General features: G+C 26.3%; 1 protein-coding gene across 3 annotated transcripts; it reads right to left on the bottom strand.

Moving 5' to 3' along the window:
- Positions 1 to 573: 573 nt before the first annotated feature.
- LOC111613081 (protein singles bar-like) lies at positions 574 to 25,219 on the bottom strand. 3 transcript variants are annotated; one of them, XM_023354387.1, is made up of 4 exons: positions 24,585 to 25,219; positions 3,636 to 3,818; positions 936 to 1,076; positions 574 to 856 (listed from the first exon to the last, which is right to left on the bottom strand). In XM_023354387.1, the coding sequence occupies exons 1-4, from the start codon at positions 24,699 to 24,701 to the stop codon at positions 785 to 787; spliced, it is 513 nt and encodes a 170-aa protein (XP_023210155.1). In that variant the 5' UTR covers positions 24,702 to 25,219; the 3' UTR covers positions 574 to 784. The 3 variants fall into 3 exon arrangements, with proteins under 3 accessions (XP_023210155.1, XP_023210156.1, XP_023210157.1); XM_023354389.1 differs by lacking the exon at positions 574 to 856 and adding an exon at positions 1,210 to 1,220 and having other exon boundaries at positions 988 to 1,076; XM_023354388.1 differs by lacking the exon at positions 936 to 1,076.

Below are 25,219 nucleotides of genomic sequence, written 5' to 3'. Positions count from 1 at the left end.
ATGTAGCTGGGCTTCGTTTTATCGAAGTCGCTAACGAACTGTCAAGCGTGGATACAATCGAGATGTTATTTATTACGAGCAGTAAACCTTAACGAAGTTTTTCAGAAGAGTAAAAATAGGATGCAAATTTAAGTTTTTCATGCTGTTATTCAATTATTTATAATTACTTTAGATTTCTTATCATTATTACTACAATTTTTTATTTATTTAAAAGAACAAAATGTATAATTATATTTCATAATTGTTTTGTAAATTAATTATCTAAAATACGAACTTTGTGTTACGCATAACGTTTCACTACTTGCTATTTAATTGAAATTGTGTTTTATTGCTTAAATTACTAATTTAGTACCCGAAATAGGTCGCTAAGTGAATCTGATTCATAAAACATAAGAGTTTGGTCGTCTGGGATTTAAAAAAAAAAACTGTTTAGAAAAAATTGTTTATTGTCTTACATTTAATTATATTCCTGGACCGTAACGCAAATCAATTAACGAACACACACACACAAAATCATAATTAAAAAGAAAATTTAATTTTTATTATCTTCTTGTAATAATTTAACTCGTTAAAATATTTTTTCAAATGTTAACAAAAGCATAAAATTAGAACACAAATTAAATTTCCATTTTACTAAATGCTTCAAACATTTGGAATAGACTATATAAATGATCAATTCAAATTATAAATAATTTATAATAATAAAAAAAACATTAACTGGAATGATATAAATTACTTCGAAACACTTATGATTGCACTCAAATTTTTAAATAAACATCAATATTTATTGTTTAAAGCTCTTGTAAGCGTGGTAAGCATCGTAGATATGTATCAAGCAACTGGCAATTCCGAAAACCTGAAAGAATAAAGATATTTAAATCATAATTTAATAATAAAAATATATGATCATTTTATTATTTGTGATTTTTTTTTACCCCCGCAGTCATCAGAGCTGGATAAGCTTGAAAATATGGGATGATGAGATACATAGGCCATAGAAATACAGAAGTCTGAATCAACAGGAAGACAGAAGCAGATATGTATAATATAGAAGCTACTACATTTTGAACGATTTCCTGTGAAGAACAAATGGAATAGAGATTGTAAAGAATCGCCTCACTGAGTTCGTGAGAATGTTGTGACCCATAATATTATATACAGTAACTATAATCTATGTAATATATTTTATAAAGTTAATAGTGTAATTACCTTAAATGATCCTTGGTTAGGAGGAAAATGTGGACAAAATAAAAATTAATTAAGTAAATAAAATTCATAAATATAATTAATCATTCATTGTTTTCAGTTTTTGATCAGTATACGGTAATTAAGATTTTTATAAATTCATATTTTGTGAGTAAAATTTTATATTAATTAATAAATATGTTAGATATAAACTATATCTGTCAAAGATGTAATAATGCTATTTATAAATTTCATTTTACAAAATGAGGTCAAATTTAAATAACGAAGAAAAATATTATTACGTCTTTAAACCGTGAACTATAAATACATGGTAACAGTTTCAAAGCAAAATAATAATTGAAAGAATTAAATATATGTCTTTTTATACAGATTATGTAAAATCTATATTTAATTTTGAATTTATTTCTGATTATAAATAATAATAATGTATATTTTTTTATTATTTCAATAAGAAGAAATTTATATGTTAAAGTATTTATTTACATTTTTTAATACAGTATTCTAGAAATAATTAATTATCATCATAATTTAAAAAGTTATTTAATATCATTTTTCATATAAAATCATTTGTACAATAATAATGAAGTCAATTTGCATTTTAAAAAATCATTTTCCAGTTAATTAGAATATTTTATAAAGGTAACAAGTTTTTTATTTCAATATTTATGTAAAAGAATTCATAAATTTTATATGAAATGTTACAAATATTAAGCTAATTATATTTTTTAATTATAAAATTTATTATATTCAACAGCAATGGTAAGAATAATTATTCATTTATAAAATTATATAATAATAATAATAGTTTATTCAATAAAATCAGATTGAGTTTAATATAATTCAAGAATTTGTTATATGTATTAATGACTAAACTGAATCTAAGTTACAACATAACCTCATAAGTAGTTATTTTTGAAATATAGCAGAGGTGGGCAAAAGTCGGCTAATGGACCAAATCCGGCCATCAATATTTTCAAATAGATAACATATTAAGACAGCAGCATATCAAATTTAGTGTTTATGGTTTTTTTTTTATGTGAACGCTCATAGGAACAGCTTAATTAGGTATAAAGATAAAACCATCATTCCCCTCATTAATTAAATTATCGTCTTAGGCTATGCATTAAGAACACTGAATATTCCAATAACATTCTTCATAAATAAGATTTTTTATTATTAAGTAATAAATATTGTTTTTATAAATAAACAAATATGATTTATCATGTAATTTATTATGAGGAGTTAAGAATTTCATAGTTGAAAGTTTAAACTTTTTAGTATTTCTCTGTGTTACATATAACTGTTTTTCTTTGATTTATTTTAAAATCATAACAACTTTGATTACAGTTTAAGAATGAAAAGTCATTGACGTTACAGTTGGGTATAAGTCTACAAGCTCGCTTTTTGCTCATTAATTTAAATATATTATTCAAATAAAAACATTGCGTTGTAGGATCTTCACATCTTTTACGGTTTTTCCAAATTTTAAAATTGATAACCAAGAAAATGTAGGCTATAAGATTTTTGGTAAATATAAATTTTCCATTAGAAAATAGCGATGATAGATAAAATAACTATATTCAAATTTCAAAATTAAATATTCAAAGTTTTACTGGTCACTTATTGAATTGTAGCATGAATAAGCTTTAACAAAGTTTGTTTTAGATGGAAAATTCTATCTTATAATTAAGACATTAGAATAGATTAGAAGTTAAATGATATACAATAATTCGTTTTTTATTATAGATGTGATCTCACTATTGAATTATTGGAGTTTAATTAGAAGTTAAGTATGTGAATTGTTTTTATGTGAAAGGGTCTGAGCTTCTTGTGAGAAAACTACAAATATGAAATAGGACAATTTATAGGTAATATATTGCAAAATAACTACTATAACTGTTTTTCCTCAAACAATAATATTGGAAATTTTTTCCTTCATTGGAACTAAATAATTCGTAAATAAAAACAGTTCGATCTTATTTCCTTGTAATTTCCAAATTCGTGTAAACTCACGAATTACCTAATTTCATATGCTTCGAAATGCTGAAATTCATAAGTATGCAAGAGTTAATGTGTCTTCACTTCTTAGACAATTGCATTGTATTTGCATTTACGTGAAGAATGTTCTATTATCGCGCAAATGAACGATTTTTATTTATTCTTAGATTTTGAACCTTTCTTAATAGGTATATAAATAGAAAAAATAAAATTCCTATTTTGTACACAGAGGAAATTCACACACACAATTTCCATGGATTTTAAAAATTCATGACTCATAAATGTTCGTCATGACTCATAAAATTATTAATCGTCTCTAGGCCATAATTTTGCAAATCTTGATATTTAATAATAAGTTTTATATTAAAGATATTGCTTATAGTATTAAAAAAGTGTATTACGATTTTTACAGTAATACTTTAAAGACTCACATAAACTGTGCTTCGAACGGTTCTGTAAGTATGGGCAGAGATGAGGTAAGAGAAAAGAGCCACAGTTGCTCCGATTACGGCAGCTGCCGAACTAGTAATAAATAAAGCGTAAGAAGGTCCAAGCAGAAGCCATATTGGAGTACCATAAGTAAATACAAGTCCCAAGCATATTCCTCCAAACAACTGAAAAATCATAAATATGTTTTAAAATGAATTAGAAAATTATTTTTAAATTATAAGTAAATATATAAGATTGTACGTGACTAAAAATATTATATAAATACTGTAATACTTTATGAATTATGTTTTGTGTTTATTTACAATAATGTTCTCTTGATTACCGTTGTAACCTTATATATCCGACACGGTTTTGTATCGGATTTCCAGTTACATAGGTTTATGTAGTTTCACAACAGTTATTTATTTAATTTTGCCAGTAAGAAAATTTATTTGTTATAGCTACTTTAATCATAATTACGTTAAGTAAAAATTACTGTTTAATTTTGTCATTTCTGTGCATAGGAAATGTGATAAAGATTAGAAATCTATTGAGTAGAATATAAAGTAAAGCAATTTTCTTTTATAGCTCTGGATTCAGATAAGTAAACTATATTTGTATCATATGTAATATGCGTATAATACATTCTACATTATAGTAATAATAACAGAATATTTAATAACAATGCATTTCCAAATAAATGTTAAATCAATTTGACATAAATCCGAATTTCGTGATGATTAGTATCGAAAATTCGGTAAATTTTTATACAGTTCTTGTAAATATATACGAGAATTTCCATTTATAAACATAAAACTTGTTTATTTACAGAAGTAAATTTATAAATTCAATCTGAAAATGGAAAAACTATTCAGAATCATCCGACTGAGTTTTAATATTGATTTTGCGAAACGTGATGATCAATTTTCAAGTGTACATTAAAGTTTTTATTTATCAACGCTACATTATTGTAATATTTGGCAAATGGAACAATTCAGAAAATAAATTATTTTAACTTTATATCTAATATAAATAAACTTCGAGGTAAACAAGTTAAAAACTGACTAAACAGATTAAATATTAAAACTAATTGTATGCAATATAAACGCCTGTCTTGTTTCCTTTCTTACTCACTTTATTTACTTTTTTAACTAATTTAATAATATATTTATAAATCATCATTAGGAAGAAATATAACCCTTTAAAGGTTAATTAGACTTTTAAAAGGTCTAAAGGTTTAAAGATTATCTAATAAACCTTTGCAGTCTTTTAGTGTTTATCTTAGCAAATGTTTCTACACACAAATTTATTTTTTAAAAAAATATAATAAATTAAAAGATTATATACAATTATCTAAAATTAATTGTTAAATTATAAATTTAATTTTAAAATCAATATAATAATCTTAAATTTTATAATATTAATTTTATATGTTTATTTACAAATATAAAGACAACATGTTTCTAATTTTAAAACCTTTTTAGTGATTTTAAAGGAAACATTATCAATCATCTAATATGCTTCTGCAATCTATTTTAAAGAAATAATGCGGTTATATAAACAATTCTGACAGTATTTAAGTATTGCTACTATTTGTCAGGAGATGCTGTACATAACAAGTACATACAAACAATATATTAATTATTTATTTTTTTAACTCAGAAAATAGAATTTTTCTCTTACTTTTTACCTGTAAAGAGTGTCATATGAGCTGCATAAAATATGTCATTCATTCAGAAGTATCGAACTTTCAATTATCATATTGCAAAGCTAGTAGAAAAACAACCGAATTTCCGGTTTATGTTCTCATTTGAAACTATCGTTTGTGAAACTACAATTTGTGACATTTAAAATCGATTCGAAATCATTGACACGTAACTCACATTCATTAAAAAGCATTATTATTTGTGAGTTGATGATGGAAAGTGGGTTATTTTTTTTATTTTTGCCTGTATCAATAAAAATGCCATTCAACCTATAGAATTACAGATACAAAAGTGATCAGATTTAATTACACATTTAAAAAATAATATTTAATCTTTAAAAATATTTTAATTGATAAATTAGAATAATTTAATTTGAATTAATGTTAAATAGTTTAGTAATAAGTTTAACGCAATAGCAAAATTTCATGGTATAAATTACATTATCGGATAATTTAGTTAAAATCAGTTTAAAATTTATTCTAATCGCTTTTAATTAAGAATCGTTAATGCAATAAAAATTTAATTAAAGAATTTAATTAGATATTCATTTCAAATTTAAACTTAATTTGTGTATAAAACTAAAATTTAAATTTACTTCTAAATATAATCAGTTTGACGTATATGCATTCTTTCTCCCTAGAATTAAAAAAAATATATAAAAAATCTATTGAATAAAATGATATTAATTTCATTATGCCTACATTTTTACATTTCATAGATTACATCCAAGTTTACATTTCATAAATTAGTTTACTACATGGATCTGTTACATACTATTTACAAGATACATGTGATATATGCTACATATAATAGATTCATTTAAAAAAGCAGTATTAGACTTTTGTTACTATTTGTAAATTGAGTCGAATTCACTAAGTGCTGTAAAAACAGTCGCATTTTTTTTTGAAATTTGAAGTAGACCACACAGAAAAGTAATTTTTTTAAATAAAATATTAACAATTGATCTTATTATAATTAAAAGGCAATCAATGATTATTTGCAGTTAATAAATATAACCGAAAAATATTTAAGGAATGCTTTAATAATTTATATATGTTGCTGGTGCACTTTCGAGAAGTCACGCGGACTACTTCAGATCTAATTACAAAGACACGCCTTGCCTCGAATTCTAAGAGGCACTTATCCAGTTATCCTTAGGGATTTACGATCTGTCTTTTATCAAATATTTTTGTAGCAGATACTTTTTTAGCTTTGTATTTCCAAGTTTTATATGAATTACAAATCCAATTTTGTTTTTTTTTTATGATTAAACAACACAATTTTTGAGTTTGAGATCGTGTGCCATTGCCATCGTGATTAATACTGAAATACTGAAATAATACTGAAATTTAATGAACCAAACTTTAAATTAAACTTTATAAATACAAACAATATAAGGTAATGAAAATATTTGTAAGATAATCAAATAGACCTATAGCAATGTTTATATCATTTCATGACTTCCCAGAACAGCATGACTATCTTGCCTTAGATAGTGTGAAATTTTATAATATACGATTTATGCCTAACCCTATCCAATAAATATTTCTTATCTTTATTGTGCTGACTCATGACGTCACAAAAACAGATGATGTCATTTAAATTGCCGGGAATTTCACGTTGTCACCATAAATTAGAAAGTTCAATGTATCGTATCGTAAGCAACAGGTGTGCCACATTTTTTTGTGAATTCGAGTAACTAGAATGCTTAAGATAAGCGTTTGAAAATAAGAAAAATTCAAAATACAACAGATAAAAATGAAGTTAAATTTCATTATGATTTATCGGCCATTAATTATTAAAATACGCTGTATAATTTATATATGAAATATTTTTTTACGCAATAAAAGATATTTTTATAGAATTTGAATTATTCTAATAAAAGTTTTAATTGTTTCAATTATTTCTACATATAATTTGCTTCTGTTAACCTTCAACCAAGCGATTATGCTTAGGCTTACCATTCTGGGACACCCGGGATCGTATCAGGGTAAAAAATCTCAGCATTTTTCATGGGCGGTTTGTATCGGATACGTAGGATTCTCTCCCCCACTACCCGGCTGCCTCTATTGTAAATCTGGGTGAATCTAAGTTGAGTATAGGAAAAAAAGACCCTCGCTATCTACAGCATTAAAAGAACCAAATATGAAAGAAGTATTTAATCAGCAAATACATTTTTAAACATAGATCTAATTCCTATTGGAACAACGTAATGTATTTGGATATGTCTAAAAGAGGAATTAGCATGAATCAGCCAGCGAGCGTACCGAAGTTTCAAATTAGAGTCTGTGTAGGATCTTCAGAAATTTCCACGTGTGATTTGACCCGGAGACGCCAGGTTACATCCTTCGCTATCCGGTCGATGTGTTGTGGGCCTGGAAAAACCCATAATGACATAGGAAAGAAAAAACCGTTCTTAGTACCCTCAGAGAGAATTTTTTTAAATGAGTGCTGATATTTATCTTTCAGTTAGCAATATTTCACTTTAAATTATGTGATACATGATAGTATCTCTTTTTTAAAAATCTTTGTTCAATGATCATTATAGATTATTACAGAGTCGAATTATTTAGAAAGAGAAAAGTTTTGACTTTTTATTGTGTTTTTTTATTCTAAATTAAATTCTTTATATTAAATTAAAAAAATAAGAATTTAGTTTTTAATAAGAAATATTTTGAAGTGATGTAAAAGTTATTTTATAATTTTATAACATTGTTATAGTGCATCAATGAAACTAATATTTTCTGCAAACTTTCATATATTTTTGAATTTTTTCCTGATATATAAATTAGATCGTCCATTGAATTTTTTTCCCTCTTCCTTCTAAAGAAAATTTCTTATATTTTTAAAAACTTTCCAAACTTTGAATTATCTGGCTAGTTTACGTAGTTTAAAAATATTGAAAACTACTAAACAGCAACACCATAGCATTAAAATACAACAACAAAAAAAAAACAAACCTTCAAGGAATAGCTTAAAATATCTTTCGAAACTTTTTTATTATTATTTATATTATTATTTCCTCCGTTATTTTTAAACTATGATGGGAAAAATTTCTTCCCCATCATAGTTTAAAAATAAATTTTTGTAACGTTTACTTTTTTAAAGTAAATTCTCACACAGTAATTAAGGATTTTCATCACCCGTTACGTGTAACGTTCAACAATGCTTCTGTTCGACATTCTCAACTATATAACACAAACCATTTTATGTGCTGCACAAAGCTTCTTATCATTAGGTAGCACATAGCTGGTTTGTTACACTTCACTCCTCCATAGTTAATTCTATTTAGGTTATCTGATTAAATCTTGTTTTGTTATACACATTTTGTAGCCAAGACATTTGATTTCTTAGTGCCAATATAAATAATTTACTCTTATTTTTATTTGTAAAGAACAATTCAAATGCCCCTTCTTTGCTCTTTGGATTTGTATTTACGTTTATAGTTCACTCTGATTAGTTCCAATAGTGAATCCTGTATAAGTTTGCTATTTAGCAATATAAAGCGATCATAAAATTCTAATTATACACGTTAAAATTTTATAAAATTATTATATAAGTGAAATTATCATTTAATAGAACCTTAATGGTTTTAATATTATAAAATAAATATACTGGTATAATGTTTGATTAATAAATAATATATATTAGAACTATAGCTGAATGATAATACAAAAATGTATGTAAACGTTAAAAAAATATACATTAACTTTTTTAAAAAATGAATATTCAGTAGTCTATTTACAAACAATATATATATTTTTTTTATTAAACTTAATTTTTTTTAAGTTAAAAATTTTAATACAAAATTTATCTGATGAATGTAATGTATTTATTTACTGAAAAAATAAATCACATTTTAACACCTCTAATAGTTTTTTAAATTTAAGAATCAAATTTCTATGACCTACAAGACTAATCACTTGAAGATGGAAACGAGACAATTTTGGGTAGTAGAAAATAAGTAAGATACAATCAAAAAATAAGGTCAGTTTCAAATATTAAATATAAAATGACTGGGACAAGGCCATCATAGCTCAATATCCTTTTTGGCATGATGTCAGAATCCTGAGTATGTCAAACCAAACTTAGTAAATACATTTTGATGATAATTTTTTTTTAATGTAAGAAAATCAAAAGTATTAGTATTTATCGTTAGTAAAAAATATGTTACAATAAACTTATTCAATGTTATCACAAGATATCCGATTCCCCAGTTAACTGAACTATGCTTTTCTTACGGAGGTAAATAATTAGATTTCTGTATTAATTAATCCAGAAGTTGGAAATATTCAAATACCGGAAAAATTTTCTAGTGTTTTATAGTTTCGAATAAATAACCCAGATATATAATAAAATATTTCATACGTAGACATAAAATTAGATAATGTATTATTACCCAAGGATTTTTCTTATTCTCTTTATAAATATATACTATAAAATAGAAAGGGACATATTAGAAATTCTATAACAGGCAAAATACTATTTCATTTTTATTTCCATGATTTAATTACTTACTTTTAAAAAGTTATTCATTATACATTTGTCAGTTGTCATAACATTAAAGTTCTACTATAGATTAAATCAAACTACTTAAAACTTAAGCAGAGAAAAATTAAGGAGTAAAAAGAAAATTAAGAATTTTGGATGATCCACCCAAAGCAGTTTAAGAAACTCTATTCTAATATTCCAAGTTAAGAGGTCAATTATATACGAAACGAACATCAGTTTGTAAGAAATATGCAAGTTTTAGTACTAATGATCAGCATCAATGAGAGGCACAACCTCAACAAATAGTGATGTTGACCATCAGAGCAATGTCCTGAATTCTCTTGTTGTTAAGGTAATTAGCCTACATTCTATCGTTATGCATCCAGGGATATATTTTGTGTAGATTTAAGTAAAGAACCCGATAAAATTTTGTCATTTAGATTATATTTTTCCTCTTTAGACTTATGCAGAGACTTATACATTAACATTTTAATCGTGAAAAAGTGTTTCCAGTTTTACAAAGGACCATAGATAGGAGAGGGGACCATTTGTTCTTTCTAAATTAAGGCCTATAATATTAATAATAATATTTGTACTACATAAAAATTTAATATAAGTCAAATAAAGAAATTTTATCTGATATAATAATGATTTATAGTTAACTTTGTTTCACTTTTGTTCCTTTGAAAACTAAAAAGAAAGACTTATTATTTCTTTAAAAAATGGAAAAAAAATGATATAACTGTGTATCTTAAATTTAAGTATTTATTATACATAAAAAAATAATGATTTAAATAAAAAATTTATTTAATTTTCTGCAATACAACTACTGCAATGTTATATTAAATTTTTATTGAAAATAAAAATAGAAAGACAATTTTATTCAATTTGATATGAATAAAAATAAATCAAAAAGTAATATTAATTACTTTTAATTATTTCCAAATGAATATTTTTATTTTAAAATTCTGATTAAAGATGCAATTTTGGATAAATTTCGATGAAATGAGCGCCATCTGTGATTTAAAAAAGCAGGTATTTCTTAATTTAATTAAATTTGATATGCTGTTATGAATTATATTTGATATATATTTTAAAATATTTAAATTCATTCTTAGAATTTTTTAATAATAAAATACAAGTAAATATTTTCTGTTTTTATTTAAAAATAATAAATATATATTTTCTTTGTGATTTGATCCCATTTTAATTTGTCATAAACACATAATTAAGTACAAGGATTTTTATGTTTTTATATGTTAAATAGATTTATGATATATTTTTAACCATTAAAGAAAAATTAATTTAGTAAAAATTTGGTTGCATTGAATTACATGTGTAGCTCTGGGTAAATACTTTACGTCTCCTCATGAATAAAAAGAAAATCTTTGTTTTTGTTTTCAAACATTGTCAAGTACTGTATGAAATGTCATTATGGTCAATTAACTTCAGGAATGAAGATGCATAAATCCGAGAATATCGTAGTTATCAAATTCCCCTCAAAAAATTTAACTTATTCTTCAATCACTTTTAGTGTTTCGGGTTTCTCAATTATCGGAACATGTTTTAACTATATTTAAAATATAATTTTAAAGAATTTCATTTTAAATAATGTAAATTTTAAACTACAAAAGTTATTATATTTACAAGTGATCTGCATTAAGCCCATGTAGAATATATTCGTAATCGCTAATATATCTTTGCTAGTTCTTAATAATAATAATATATAACATAGCCATGTAATTGTATATAGATTAAATGTTATTTAACATTGTTTAGCACAATTAACAACATATATTAATGTTAATTGTATTGTAAAAACTTAGTTTGTAAACGCTGCTTTGTTTAACAGTTAAAATATCTAAATAATTTTATATGTGTATTCTCATTAATTAAAAAGAAATTACAGCGTTAATCGAGTTAAATAATAATAAATTCAGTTAAGTATATGTTTATTATAAGACCATAAACCAATTTTTAGTTATATTTATAAAAATTGCTAGTCAGAATTTAAGTAGGAGTCATTCAAAGACTAACAATATTTAGCGTAAATGTTATACAAATAATGTTCACGTAATCGCTCATACTTTGTTTTCCCTTAAAAGCAATATGAATAGATAAACACTTCAAATAAGTGTAAATCATATATAAGATTTAAACCTACTTGATATTTTATAGACGTTCGTTACGGAGATTTTTAGTATCTCACGCAGTTTCAATATCTCGAAATAATTACTCCAGCTATAATTAAAACTATTGTTTGGGTTGATGAGAAAGACGACGAAATTCGTCGTCTTCCCTGTATTATAATTACATATCTAAATTTTATTTCGTTTTCCAGAAAAAATAATTAAAAAATGCTTAAACTAGGATTATCTTTCGTAAATGTTTAACAAATAATTACAAAAATATCATAATTTACGTTTATCAATTAGTATATGAACTGTTAAAAGACAATTTGAATTATTACGGATATAATAAATTTAATTTATGAATAGTTTATTTTATGGCCATTGTAATACTAAGAATTACTTTTTTAATAGTATTTCCAGGAATACTCCAGGAACGTCTATTTTTAAACATTTTTGGACAAAATGTATACGGTTAAAAAAGGATACGATGTTATCCAATTGTATTTAGCATATTCCGAATATATATCGAAACGATTAATTAATTATATTTGTGAATTAAACAAGATATATTGCATATTAATATCCACAAGTTGAAAATTGAAGATAGGGATCGTCCATAAATTATGTGACGCAGATATGGGTAGGTTGGTATGCAGGTAATCGTTACGACTCGTTACAAAAGGGTGGGAAATGTTTACAAAAATGTTTCGTAATGCTAGTGTCTCAACCTTTGAGTAAAGAGATAATTTATTTTAGTTTCTGAAGTGTTGCTTAGCGAAGCATATTGTTATTTCATTGCTTTGTAAGTTATACATGTAATTAATAAAATAATGTAACGTTCGTGATATGTATTATTCCTAATACAATTAAGGGGGTGATCGAGAATGTGTTGTATAATTTTGCGTATGGTTATGTGCCACATCGTTACAAAGCACAATACATGGATGGGACGGTAGTTGAGAAGTATAAAAATAGCGTTATTTAATTTATAAATGATGCCTAATAGGTATCTCATCTGTACATTTGACATAATTTCTATAACTCAAAAATTAGACTATTGTAATGGAAATTTTGTTTAACAGTATTAAAATTTGGAAAGATGTTTAAGAAAGCTCTTAAATATTAAGCGGAAAAAGAAAAAAGTAATTATTTTTTAATCTTAAATTATCTAAAACAAATCTGTTACAACAAAAACAAAAATTAATACGGATGATCACTGATAATATGACATGAGAAAAATCTGAATTTTCGGTAAACTATTTTCAGAACTGATGACATAAGGAAAAAACTGACATATCTTCAAATCTGTCATTTGTATTGAAGTTTCATAAATAGGAGGGACATAAGTTAACCTATATGCCTGAACATAATTATGAAATCAGGGAAACTTCACTCACGATCTGTATTAAATTTCTAATGACTGTTAATCCTGATTTATGTAGCTTTTTTAATTTATTCTAATTCATTAGAGATCGAATGGCAGGAAAGAAACGGTATTTAATTACTTCCAAATCATTTATATAACTTAAAAGTTGAAAAGAATTTATAATAAATTTCAAATAAATATCAGATTCTTACGTGATTATTTTAAAACAAAATTTTACAAGAGAGCATTCTTCAGTATTTACACTAAAAAGATATACAATGAAAAGTTAAAATAATATATGTTAGAAGAGATACAAAATTGTATGACTATTGACTAAAGTATTTAAATACTGCAGGTTTCATACTAAAGCTCACACTACGTAATGGTATTTTGGTTTTTTTCTTTTACGCTTTTTGAATAACATAATTGGTTAAGTACTTATATTTCAAATTTAGTTCTAAAATGTATGTATAAAATACATTCAAAATGATCTATAACTTGTAAATAACTTTTGAAGTTGGTAGTTTTTGGCGCAAAGAGAAATATTTAAAATTAAAAAATAGTTGAAAATGTTAAAGTAAATTTTGTTCTTCATTAAGTTTATCAAGTTCTGTACTCAAACAGTACAGAACTTGATAAACTGAATTAATTGTAAGTAGTAAGCTATCTATTTTGACAACCTTATCTTGTCAAAATTAATTCTTGTATTGTAGAAAAAAATAAAAACAAATAATGGAAAGTAAAGAAGGAAACTTATTAACATACCGTATGTCACTGGAAATGGCGTTGTGCGATGAGTATGCCACGGAAAAAACAAAGCGGCCGCGCGACGGACTACAGCTATACAATATACCAGACATGGGCAAATGAGGCTCATTTTGAGTTACATGCGGTTCTTGCTGAAAGTGCTTAATTTATGCTTTTTATTATTATTTTTACAATTTTATTTCCACAATTTTGTGAAAATATGCTTATTATAAAAATTCAATATTTGTTTTATATTTATATTATATAATAAAATCGCGGTACAGAACTGCGGCTCACATGCATTTTGCAAAACCTACATTTCGGCTCCCACTGAACTTTTGCTTGCCCACCCCTGCAATATACTGTTAAGTTCAGAACTGGCCGGTTTCAGAAGTAGCTAGTTTTCTGGTAATTTCGGATTTCCGGAAGGCGGATATTTGGTCAAGTATTTCCGGAAGGCGGATATTTGGTCAAGGATTTCCGGAAGGCGGATATTTGGTCACTATACTACCAATAGCAGGATGGTCGAGGCGGTTAAGGCTGGATTCACACTAGAACAACCGGATCCGGTTTTGACGTTGACCTCGGAAATATTCGATAGTGACTGCAGTACTATCGATAACATTATCGTGATTGAGTTTTGGATCTATTTGATTGCNATCGTGTTGCTTAAATTATAAATGTGGGAAAACTAAAAACAGTACACACAGGAATAAAAATTCAAGTCATGTGAGAGTGGGAAATTCATTTTAAGAATATCCTCTGGATACCAAATGACAACCAATGTCACAATGTTCAGCGCAGAAAGATTCTATTGTTTTTTGTCGGTGTTGATGTCACCATCAACTTGGTTCAGATTGAGTACAGAGGCTATCATCAACAAATACCAAAGTAGCATCTTTTTATTTTGTAATTTTGACTTAATTGATTAATTATATTCGTCAAAAAATTAATAATGGAATTAAATATTAATATAACAAAATATTAAATGGAATTTGTACTAATATATATTGTTATTCATCATTAATAAAGAATATAGAATAATTATTTTATTAATTCGAACTTTATTCTAAATCCGTATACCTTAATATAATGGTTCTCAAACTTATCATGCCCAAGACCCCTTTCTCACAGCAAAAACCTGGCCATGAACTTCCAAGTGAAATAATTCTACACTATAGCAAAATTACAGATTTAACTTTGATGTTTTGAATGGTATATGGCGATATAAAAATATAAATAAAACATTTTGATATTTAATTTTAAGTAATATTTATTGAAATTACTAGCTAAAGCTTGCCCAGGTATAATATAGTGAAAAAAAAAATGTATAATTTATTTCTAATTGGGCTATAAATTACATTACAAAAATATGAAATGAAATAATATCTTGTAAAAATTTGAACCATTATTATTAATTGTGAAATTTTGCCGTCCCCTAAAAGTGCCGCCCCTGCCGCCCCCACTACGCTACGCTACTGCCACTTTGATCAAAATCGTGTTTACATTTACATCGCGGTTTCATCCTCATAGCATTTAAGGGAAAAAACATGCACGTTCATACAAATCCTTCCCATAGTCATAAATAAAATGGCAATATATATAATATAAAACCCATAATAGATTTCAATCAACATGGAATTATTGTCAACTTACAACTAAAAAAAAAATGTCATGAATTTGAAAAATTTAGTTTGTCAGGCCAAAGTTTACAGATTTATAACTACTATGAAAAAATAATTTAAATAAAAATTTTAAATAAAAGTGCTAATTTTTGGAATTATTAAATAAATACATTTATTGAATGTAAAGTTAGAGATTATAAAAATATTTGTTAATAATGTGTTATTATTGATACTTAATGAAAATTCCTATGACACTAAAATTAGTTTGTTGTTTAATATTTTATTACATAATATATTGATTATTTTGTAATTNAGTTGTTTTTGAAATAAACTTCAAGATTTATGTAAAGTGGAATTTAATTGTAAAAATAATTGAATCTGAATACTTAGTTTACTAAGCCCGATAAAAATGTAAATGCTCTAAATTTTAAATTATCTATGCAGATATTTTTGAACAATATAATAGTAGTAATGACCAAATATATTTTTGCATTTTGATTTGTTATATTTTACTTCGTACACAAAGTTATTTCCTGAAATTATTGTAGAAATGACAATTTTGAAACACTAAATTCATTATATATTAAAAAATCTCGTAAAAATGACTGAAAGTAGGTCATAACTAATTCCTATACGTTTAGTCAAGTTAAAAACATCGTATTTATTTTAAGATGTTATTGCTGTGACTTAAATCGCATCAGGTTTACGTTAAAGCGATGACTTCTGTATTCTTAAACAGACACATCATTTAAAAAAAGAAAAATATTGGGCCACTAGAAGAAAAGTTCGGACACATCTGTACAGAAGGAAGAGAACTTAAAATTAACATTTACGAAGTATTAAATTAATTTTATCAAAATGATCGTAATTTTTATATATATTCTTAATTATTACAATGAATATATTATCATTTAGTGCAGTGTTTCTTAAACTGGGGTCTTCAGACAAATTCTAGAACATCCGCGAAACGTTGAGAAGGTACTGTACGTAGTAATGCGCGTTTATTTTCCTAAAATATACAGGCAGAACCAAGTATTTTTGCTTAAAAAAACTACTTACTTTTCGATACGATATGCATAAATTGATTCCTCAGAATGCGTTTAATTCCTATTACTAATTCATCTCAATCATAGCGCATATCAATCGTTTACGCTCTCAACTAATAGAAAACAGTTTGCAGACTGAAAGCAAACTTTTGATCCAGCGCGTTGCTTAAGTATTAATACCCAATCATTTCCACGATTATTATTCTTTTCCAATATTGTAATTTAAAGTTTCTTTTAACTATGCTTTAAAATCCTGATTATATAATTAAAATAATCGAATTATGCTGGAAACACACAGAAGCAAACCGCTAATTTAAAATAATAGCTTAAAAAGGAAGGAATTCTTTGGGCCAATTTTATAAAAATTGAAATTCTTTCTATCAATAGTTTTGCAGATCTTTCAATGCGTTCAAATGTGGGGGGAAACAATAAGTAATATAAGAAGTATTACTTATTGCTATTACGGTAATAAGTAAAGAAAATTTATCTAAACATGCAGGGAATGCCTCAAAATAACTGATTTAAGAGCAATAACGAGACATTTTATATTTTTGATAAAATAGCCTACATTAAAATTTAATTGTAAAAAGGAAAAGGATCTTTTCATAAAATGATAAAAAAGAAAAGCATTTCACACAGTTAGAAAAAATATTTTATAAAAATGAAAAATTAAAAATAAAACTATGAAAAATGTTTGAATTAAGAACGTAGATTTACCAGTCGTTCAAATATTTTGAAATTTGAAGACCAAGTTAAACTAAGGAGTTTAATTATTCATTAATTAAAAAAAATGCAGCACGTGAGCCAAGTATGAACTTCCGAATACAGAAATATTTTTATAAAGTATAAATAGATAATTCGTTTAAAAAAATCAAAATGAATTATAAATCGTAGTAAAATTGTANATGTGTTATTATTGATACTTAATGAAAATTCCTATGACACTAAAATTAGTTTGTTGTTTAATATTTTATTACATAATATATTGATTATTTTGTAATTTTGACATTTTTGTTTTGAACATTGAATTGTTTTCTAATTACCTGTATTTGATTCTCCGCTCCGAAGGAACGGAGGGATATTAAGAAATCAAAAAGATAAGTTTATTTTATTAGATTTTTAAACTATTTTTAAAAATATGAAGAATCCGTTTAAATTTGCAGTTTGATCAGAAATATGACTTGCCAATTAGTTTGATGTTACAGTAATTAGAATTTTGAATCGCTTTCGTACTTAATAAAATCTGGAAATATTTTCATAAATGCTATTCATCTCTTCTTTATTTTTTTACAGGTGAATTTTGTAAAGTAAGAGATTTTTGAAATTATTTTCAAAATGAGAAATAAAAATCTGAATTTTAATCTATATCGAATCAGATTATAATTTTTACATATTACTTTTCGAATATATCACTGAATACAACATTTTTAACAAAGCTTATTTCCATCCATTTTCGTGAATATTTTATTTTTAAAAGATTCCACTCTAGACAGAGCTACTTCACGAAGTATGTTTATGCATGCATTCATGCGTTGTCATGTCTGCGCGATGATAGTCTGATCAATTCCTTTCTATTGTACGATTTGAAATTTAATTTATATACTGTATAATAGAATAAGTATTTTCACGGTAACACTAAAGAACATTTCGATGTTATTCTTGCTAAAAAACTAGCATTTTTATTTCGGAAAACTATTAAAATATTATATTTATTTAGTCGAACTTTTTTTAAGTTCTCAATTTACACGGATTTGCAAATGAGTACGCGATACTTCGACTTATAACAACGCCATCTATTAATTGTCTCTTCGAATGTCCGTAATAGATAACAATAGCAAGGTTGAGGCCGAAGTTTTAAACGCGAAAAGGTGTACGTCGGACGTTCAGCGCCGCTTTTCTGTAAGCCTAGAAGTTTGACAATGGATAGTCAGTGGAATCATGCTCGACTTTCCAAACATCAAACATCATTGTCAAACGTTTTCACGTTTAAAACTTCGGCCTCAACCTCGCTAATAACTGAGAAAATTAAATTGTATTTATTTTCTCGAAATTCTTTTCTTAAGCAGTAACTGTTTAGTTCCATCAAAACGACTTGTGGTTTATCGAACTGACTTTCGAGACAGTTCCACCAACGGCAGACACTTTAGATCAACGACCAAGATCAGATGATTCAGCAACTACAGATGGATACTGAATGGGCACAACTGTAAATACCTCGCCACTTAAACCCTCCCTAACGATCCCTGAAGTAATTTTGTAAGTTGTAAACCAACCGATAGAAAATGACGGTCCTATTGTCATTGACAGATGAGGAGCGAGTTCTTGGTTACTTCGCCTTGCTACATTCCATCTCACCGAGTTAATAGCGAGATAAGTAAAAACAAACAATATGACGTCACAAAATCACCATGATAGGTGAACTACCGAAGAATACCATTATACTCACAAATGTAGTTCCATCATAGGATTACTTTACAGGAATCCTTACATTCTTTATTTTTATTGTGAAAAATTATATAATTATCGTGTTGCTTAAATTATAAATGTGGGAAAACTAAAAACAGTACACACAGGAATAAAAATTCAAGTCATGTGAGAGTGGGAAATTCATTTTAAGAATATCCTCTGGATACCAAATGACAACCAATGTCACAATGTTCAGCGCAGAAAGATTCTATTGTTTTTTGTCGGTGTTGATGTCACCATCAACTTGGTTCAGATTGAGTACAGAGGCTATCATCAACAAATACCAAAGTAGCATCTTTTTATTTTGTAATTTTGACTTAATTGATTAATTATATTCGTCAAAAAATTAATAATGGAATTAAATATTAATATCATCAACAAATACCAAAGTAGCATCTTTTTATTTTGTAATTTTGACTTAATTGATTAATTATATTCGTCAAAAAATTCATAATGGAATTAAATATTAAAATTAAAAGTACAAAATTATTTCAGAACAATCTATTACAGCCAAATGATCATTTGGCTTTAATATATGTATAATTACCAGATTTAAGATGTTTATATTCAGAATAATCTCTAAGTACTTAGAAAGTGTGCCATCTTTGTAATTAAAAATTTCTGCATTATAAATTTCCAGCATTTTAGCAATTTTGTTTTGGATTGAGCTTATTGTAATTTAAACAACTTTTCATATACAATGAAGGACTCAAGTTATTGTAATTCAGTTAAAAAATTTTTTCAAATTATACTCATTTATGAAAAAAATTATTTTTAAAGTTATTAGGTAACTTAAAGGTCCATTTATTTATCATGATTACCTACACCAAAACATTAGTGTTACACTTAAATGAATTTTTGCCATTAACAAAGCAAAAGTATTATAACATTACATTAATGGAAAAAGTCAGTTATTAGTCTACATCATCCTTTCTCAAAGTGGGCGATAATGTCCCCTTGTGGGTGCTGGAGGCTTTCAGGGGGCAGTAGAAGGCTCAGTGATTAAATATGAGTTTTATTTCTTCTCATTGAAACATTCTTTCATCTCAGAAATAGGATATGGGTCACACCCTATCTATCCTATCCATATAATAATGCATGTTTAAACATTATATTTGCAATAACTGTTTTTAAGATATGCAACAGATGGTAATGTATAAAGGTAAGTTAAAAATATGTGGGCACTAGATTTTTTTTAATCTTAAAGTAGGCAGTGGTCGAAATAAGTTTGAGAACCTATGGTCTAAATCAACTCTCAGCAGCATGCAGTGACAGATCCAGAAGAACCCAAAGGGTATTTGTGTAGAACTGTTGTGTAGTGTAAAAAGGGTACTTATGTGAAGAACCCAGAGATGGACTAATTTTTTATATTTGAAAATGTAATATATAGGGGAGACCGGGGCAACTTCGGCATGCGGGGCAAGTTTGTCAAGCGCTTTTTTTTAAAAACAAATTAAAAGGAGACTTTGGTTATAGGTTAGGCAGTTGAGTTTTATTGGTGGCTTGTTGAGTGTAGTGTTTTTATTGTTCTCCAACAAGCGTAGTTGAATTATCAAGCAAATTTTCATTTTCGTTNGTTAAATCAAAGGCTTGCCGTATTCAGTTATTTTGTTAAAGGATCTGTTAACACTTATTTGATTCTCGAACTAAATTTTGTAAATATAGGAAAGATTTAAAAAAAAAAAAGAAAATCTGATCAATAAACGAATAATTTTATCACTTTAGTTGAAGCACTAAAAAATATAAAAATAGACACCTAAATCATAAAATTATAAGTAACTTTTTTCAGAAAAGCAAGAAAACAAGAACCATTATAAACTTTCAAATGAAACAAAGCATATAAAATTCGCTTATTAAACACAGTGTAAGTTGACTATACTGATTCAAATATAAAATATTTTCAAAAGTGTTTGATTTAATATATTTTGATGAGATCCTTCTAGACTGCGTTGTGAATTAAGAATTCATTCGTGAACATCTATTATCACGCGAGAGACTTTGTGGTCCTAAAAGAATTTCACATGCAAATCTTAATGCAATAAAATCAAAAGTCCTTTAAAAATTGGAGACACGATCCGTTGAAAAATGTTTTATTTCTGATACAAGGAAACCGAACTTGACTCTGATCTGGACTTTCGTGATCTTTATGGGAAATGAACAGAAAGAAGATGGATTGTAATAAATTTCAGAAAGCTATTCAGCTAAATTACTACGACCATAAAAATATTCATGATCTTATAAAACTTATATAACTTTCTGATTAAGAAAAAACTTTATTTACCTTGATAACAGAGAGGTTCAGGCCGAAGTTTTAAACCCTAAAACGTGTACGTCGATGTTCGGCGCCGCTTTCCTGTAAGACTAGAAGTTTGACAATTGTGTTTGGATAGTGGAATCATGCTCGACCATTGTGAAACTTCTAGGCTTACAGGAAACGTTTTCGCGTTTAAAACTTCGGCCACAACCTCGCTAATAAACTGATTTTAGATGAAATTTTGAACATTTTATAATTTAATACAGATTATGTAACAATTTAATAAAAGATATTTACCTAATCTAAATTTAATCTGTCTGTTATATAAAAAAAAAATTGTTTTGTTGTACGATAACAAAAATAATATATATTAAATATAATGACAAAGATTTTAAATTTAATTGTGGAAAAATTAATAAAAATTCAAATTTCGATCATTTTCTAATTAATCGAATTGATAAATGTTATAATCTAGGAATTCATAGATGATCGATAATTAATACATTTCAACATTGTTCTTAGATCAAAACAAATAATTTAAATTTAAAAGATTCATATAAATTGGTTATTATTTTTAAAAAATAGTATTTATATTTGTAAAGTTGTTTTTGAAATAAACTTCAAGATTTATGTAAAGTGGAATTTAATTGTAAAAATAATTGAATCTGAATACTTAGTTTACTAAGCCCGATAAAAATGTAAATGCTCTAAATTTTAAATTATCTATGCAGATATTTTTGAACAATATAATAGTAGTAATGACCAAATATATTTTTGCATTTTGATTTGTTATATTTTACTTCGTACACAAAGTTATTTCCTGAAATTATTGTAGAAATGACAATTTTGAAACACTAAATTCATTATATATTAAAAAATCTCGTAAAAATGACTGAAAGTAGGTCATAACTAATTCCTATACGTTTAGTCAAGTTAAAAACATCGTATTTATTTTAAGATGTTATTGCTGTGACTTAAATCGCATCAGGTTTACGTTAAAGCGATGACTTCTGTATTCTTAAACAGACACATCATTTAAAAAAAGAAAAATATTGGGCCACTAGAAGAAAAGTTCGGACACATCTGTACAGAAGGAAGAGAACTTAAAATTAACATTTACGAAGTATTAAATTAATTTTATCAAAATGATCGTAATTTTTATATATATTCTTAATTATTACAATGAATATATCATCATTTAGTGCAGCGTTTCTCAAACTGGGGTCTTCAGACAAATTCTAGAACATCCGCGAAACGTTGAGAAGGTACTGTACGTAGTAATGCGCGTTTATTTTCCTAAAATATACAGGCAGAACCAAGTATTTTTGCTTAAAAAAACTACTTACTTTTCGATACGATATGCATAAATTGATTCCTCAGAATGCGTTTAATTCCTATTACTAATTCATCTCAATCATAGCGCATATCAATCGTTTACGCTCTCAACTAATAGAAAACAGTTTGCAGACTGAAAGCAAACTTTTGATCCAGCGCGTTGCTTAAGTATTAATACCCAATCATTTCCACGATTATTATTCTTTTCCAATATTGTAATTTAAAGTTTCTTTTAACTATGCTTTAAAATCCTGATTATATAATTAAAATAATCGAATTATGCTGGAAACACACAGAAGCAAACCGCTAATTTAAAATAATAGCTTAAAAAGGAAGGAATTCTTTGGGCCAATTTTATAAAAATTGAAATTCTTTCTATCAATAGTTTTGCAGATCTTTCAATGCGTTCAAATGTGGGGGGAAACAATAAGTAATATAAGAAGTATTACTTATTGCTATTACGGTAATAAGTAAAGAAAATTTATCTAAACATGCAGGGAATGCCTCAAAATAACTGATTTAAGAGCAATAACGAGACATTTTATATTTTTGATAAAATAGCCTACATTAAAATTTAATTGTAAAAAGGAAAAGGATCTTTTCATAAAATGATAAAAAAGAAAAGCATTTCACACAGTTAGAAAAAATATTTTATAAAAATGAAAAATTAAAAATAAAACTATGAAAAATGTTTGAATTAAGAACGTAGATTTACCAGTCGTTCAAATATTTTGAAATTTGAAGACCAAGTTAAACTAAGGAGTTTAATTATTCATTAATTAAAAAAAATGCAGCACGTGAGCCAAGTATGAACTTCCGAATACAGAAATATTTTTATAAAGTATAAATAGATAATTCGTTTAAAAAAATCAAAATGAATTATAAATCGTAGTAAAATTGTATAAAAGTTATTATAAAACATTCTAAATCAGAGGTTCCCAACCTGATGCTGGTGGAAAAAAAATTTATTTTTCATTATATTTTATTATTGTATTTAATGTTTAAAAATTTTAGTAGAGTAAAATTCACTTTTGAATTTTAATGGCTAATTCTTCTTATTTGATGTTTTATTCCGTTCTATTTGGAATTTATTCTTATTGTGTCAGTGTAAAAAAAGGATCGGTAAATTAATTTCGGAAGGATCAACGGTAAAAAAGGAGTATCTATTCTAAATGAAAATAAATATTTTAATAAAATGGTAATTAATTTTTAAGTAAAATTAATCCTTTTATTTACAATAGATACACATAAAAGTTTTTAAAAATATATAAAAAACAAGATTTACATTTTACACAGAAATGTAAGTCATAGGAATTAAAATTAAATAATAAATTTTAAGAGCAAGCAGACATTTTACAAAAGTTAACAATTTTTTAAATGTTTTGTTTAAAATTGTATTGTTTCATTAATATTTTAGGATGGCCAGGTCAAAAACCTTTGAGTTTTTTGAAGGTCTGCAACGTAATCTTAACAGACGTCTGGCTGTCGACCTCGGAGAAATAAAGTTATTTTTGTCAAATGGCACTGAATCTTGCTTGTATCGTCGTACATTAATGGCACGTTCTGAACAAACCTTTACTTTTATGTATTGATCATTTATAACTTTACAAAGCATTTTATCCAACAATGTATTAGAGTTAAGAAATTAGACAACGATAATAAAATATATAAATTGTTAAAAATTATTGAAACAATTCTTTATAATTAAAATTAAACGCTTTTACCGAAATATGTAGAGAACAAAGACAATATATAGATTGTTATAAGTATGTACTGTACTTACAACTTCTGCAAGCTTGCAAACTCCAACCCGTTCCGATAGGAATGCTGTATGTAAGCAGGAACAGCATCCACTTTGAGGAACTTGCGTTTGTGGTCGAGTTACTACAACTGTTGGCATCTTCGCTCTTCCTCAACCCTACTGATTCTCTCGTTCGAAACTCTTGTCTCTAAAACTAAAAAAATCGGTCCCAGGATATTTTTTCCCCATCACTCTCACGTGATTTGGTGACGTGCCATACAGATGACTCCTTTCCGGTATGTACACACTTTTTGCATTGAAGCAGCATTGAGAGTTTATGGTGCATTAAAAAGGTATTTTGCCAGTAAACTATCATGGAATAATTTTATTAACTTTATAATACAAAACGAATAAAATATAGAAATTTTATAAAAACACAACATAAAATAGGAATATAAATTATATGACGACGACACTAACAAAGATTGCATAATAACGAATATATATAATTAGAACAAATATATTAAGACTTATGTGCCTTTAAACATTATGTAGGAATACATAAAACTGGTCACGTAAAGGCCCGTGTTTATTAAACCAAATACCTGAAATAAAAATTGAAATTTTACTATAAATATATCAGTAAAAAAAATTCATTGAAAAAGTATTGCTTTAAA

This window comes from Centruroides sculpturatus, unplaced genomic scaffold (assembly GCF_000671375.1).
Source record: "Centruroides sculpturatus isolate CEXI.00-Female unplaced genomic scaffold, Cexi_2.0 scaffold1697, whole genome shotgun sequence".
Lineage (NCBI taxonomy): Eukaryota > Metazoa > Arthropoda > Arachnida > Scorpiones > Buthidae > Centruroides > Centruroides sculpturatus.
Note: the sequence above shows the minus strand (reverse complement) of the source record. Positions and strands in the feature narration are given on the sequence as shown.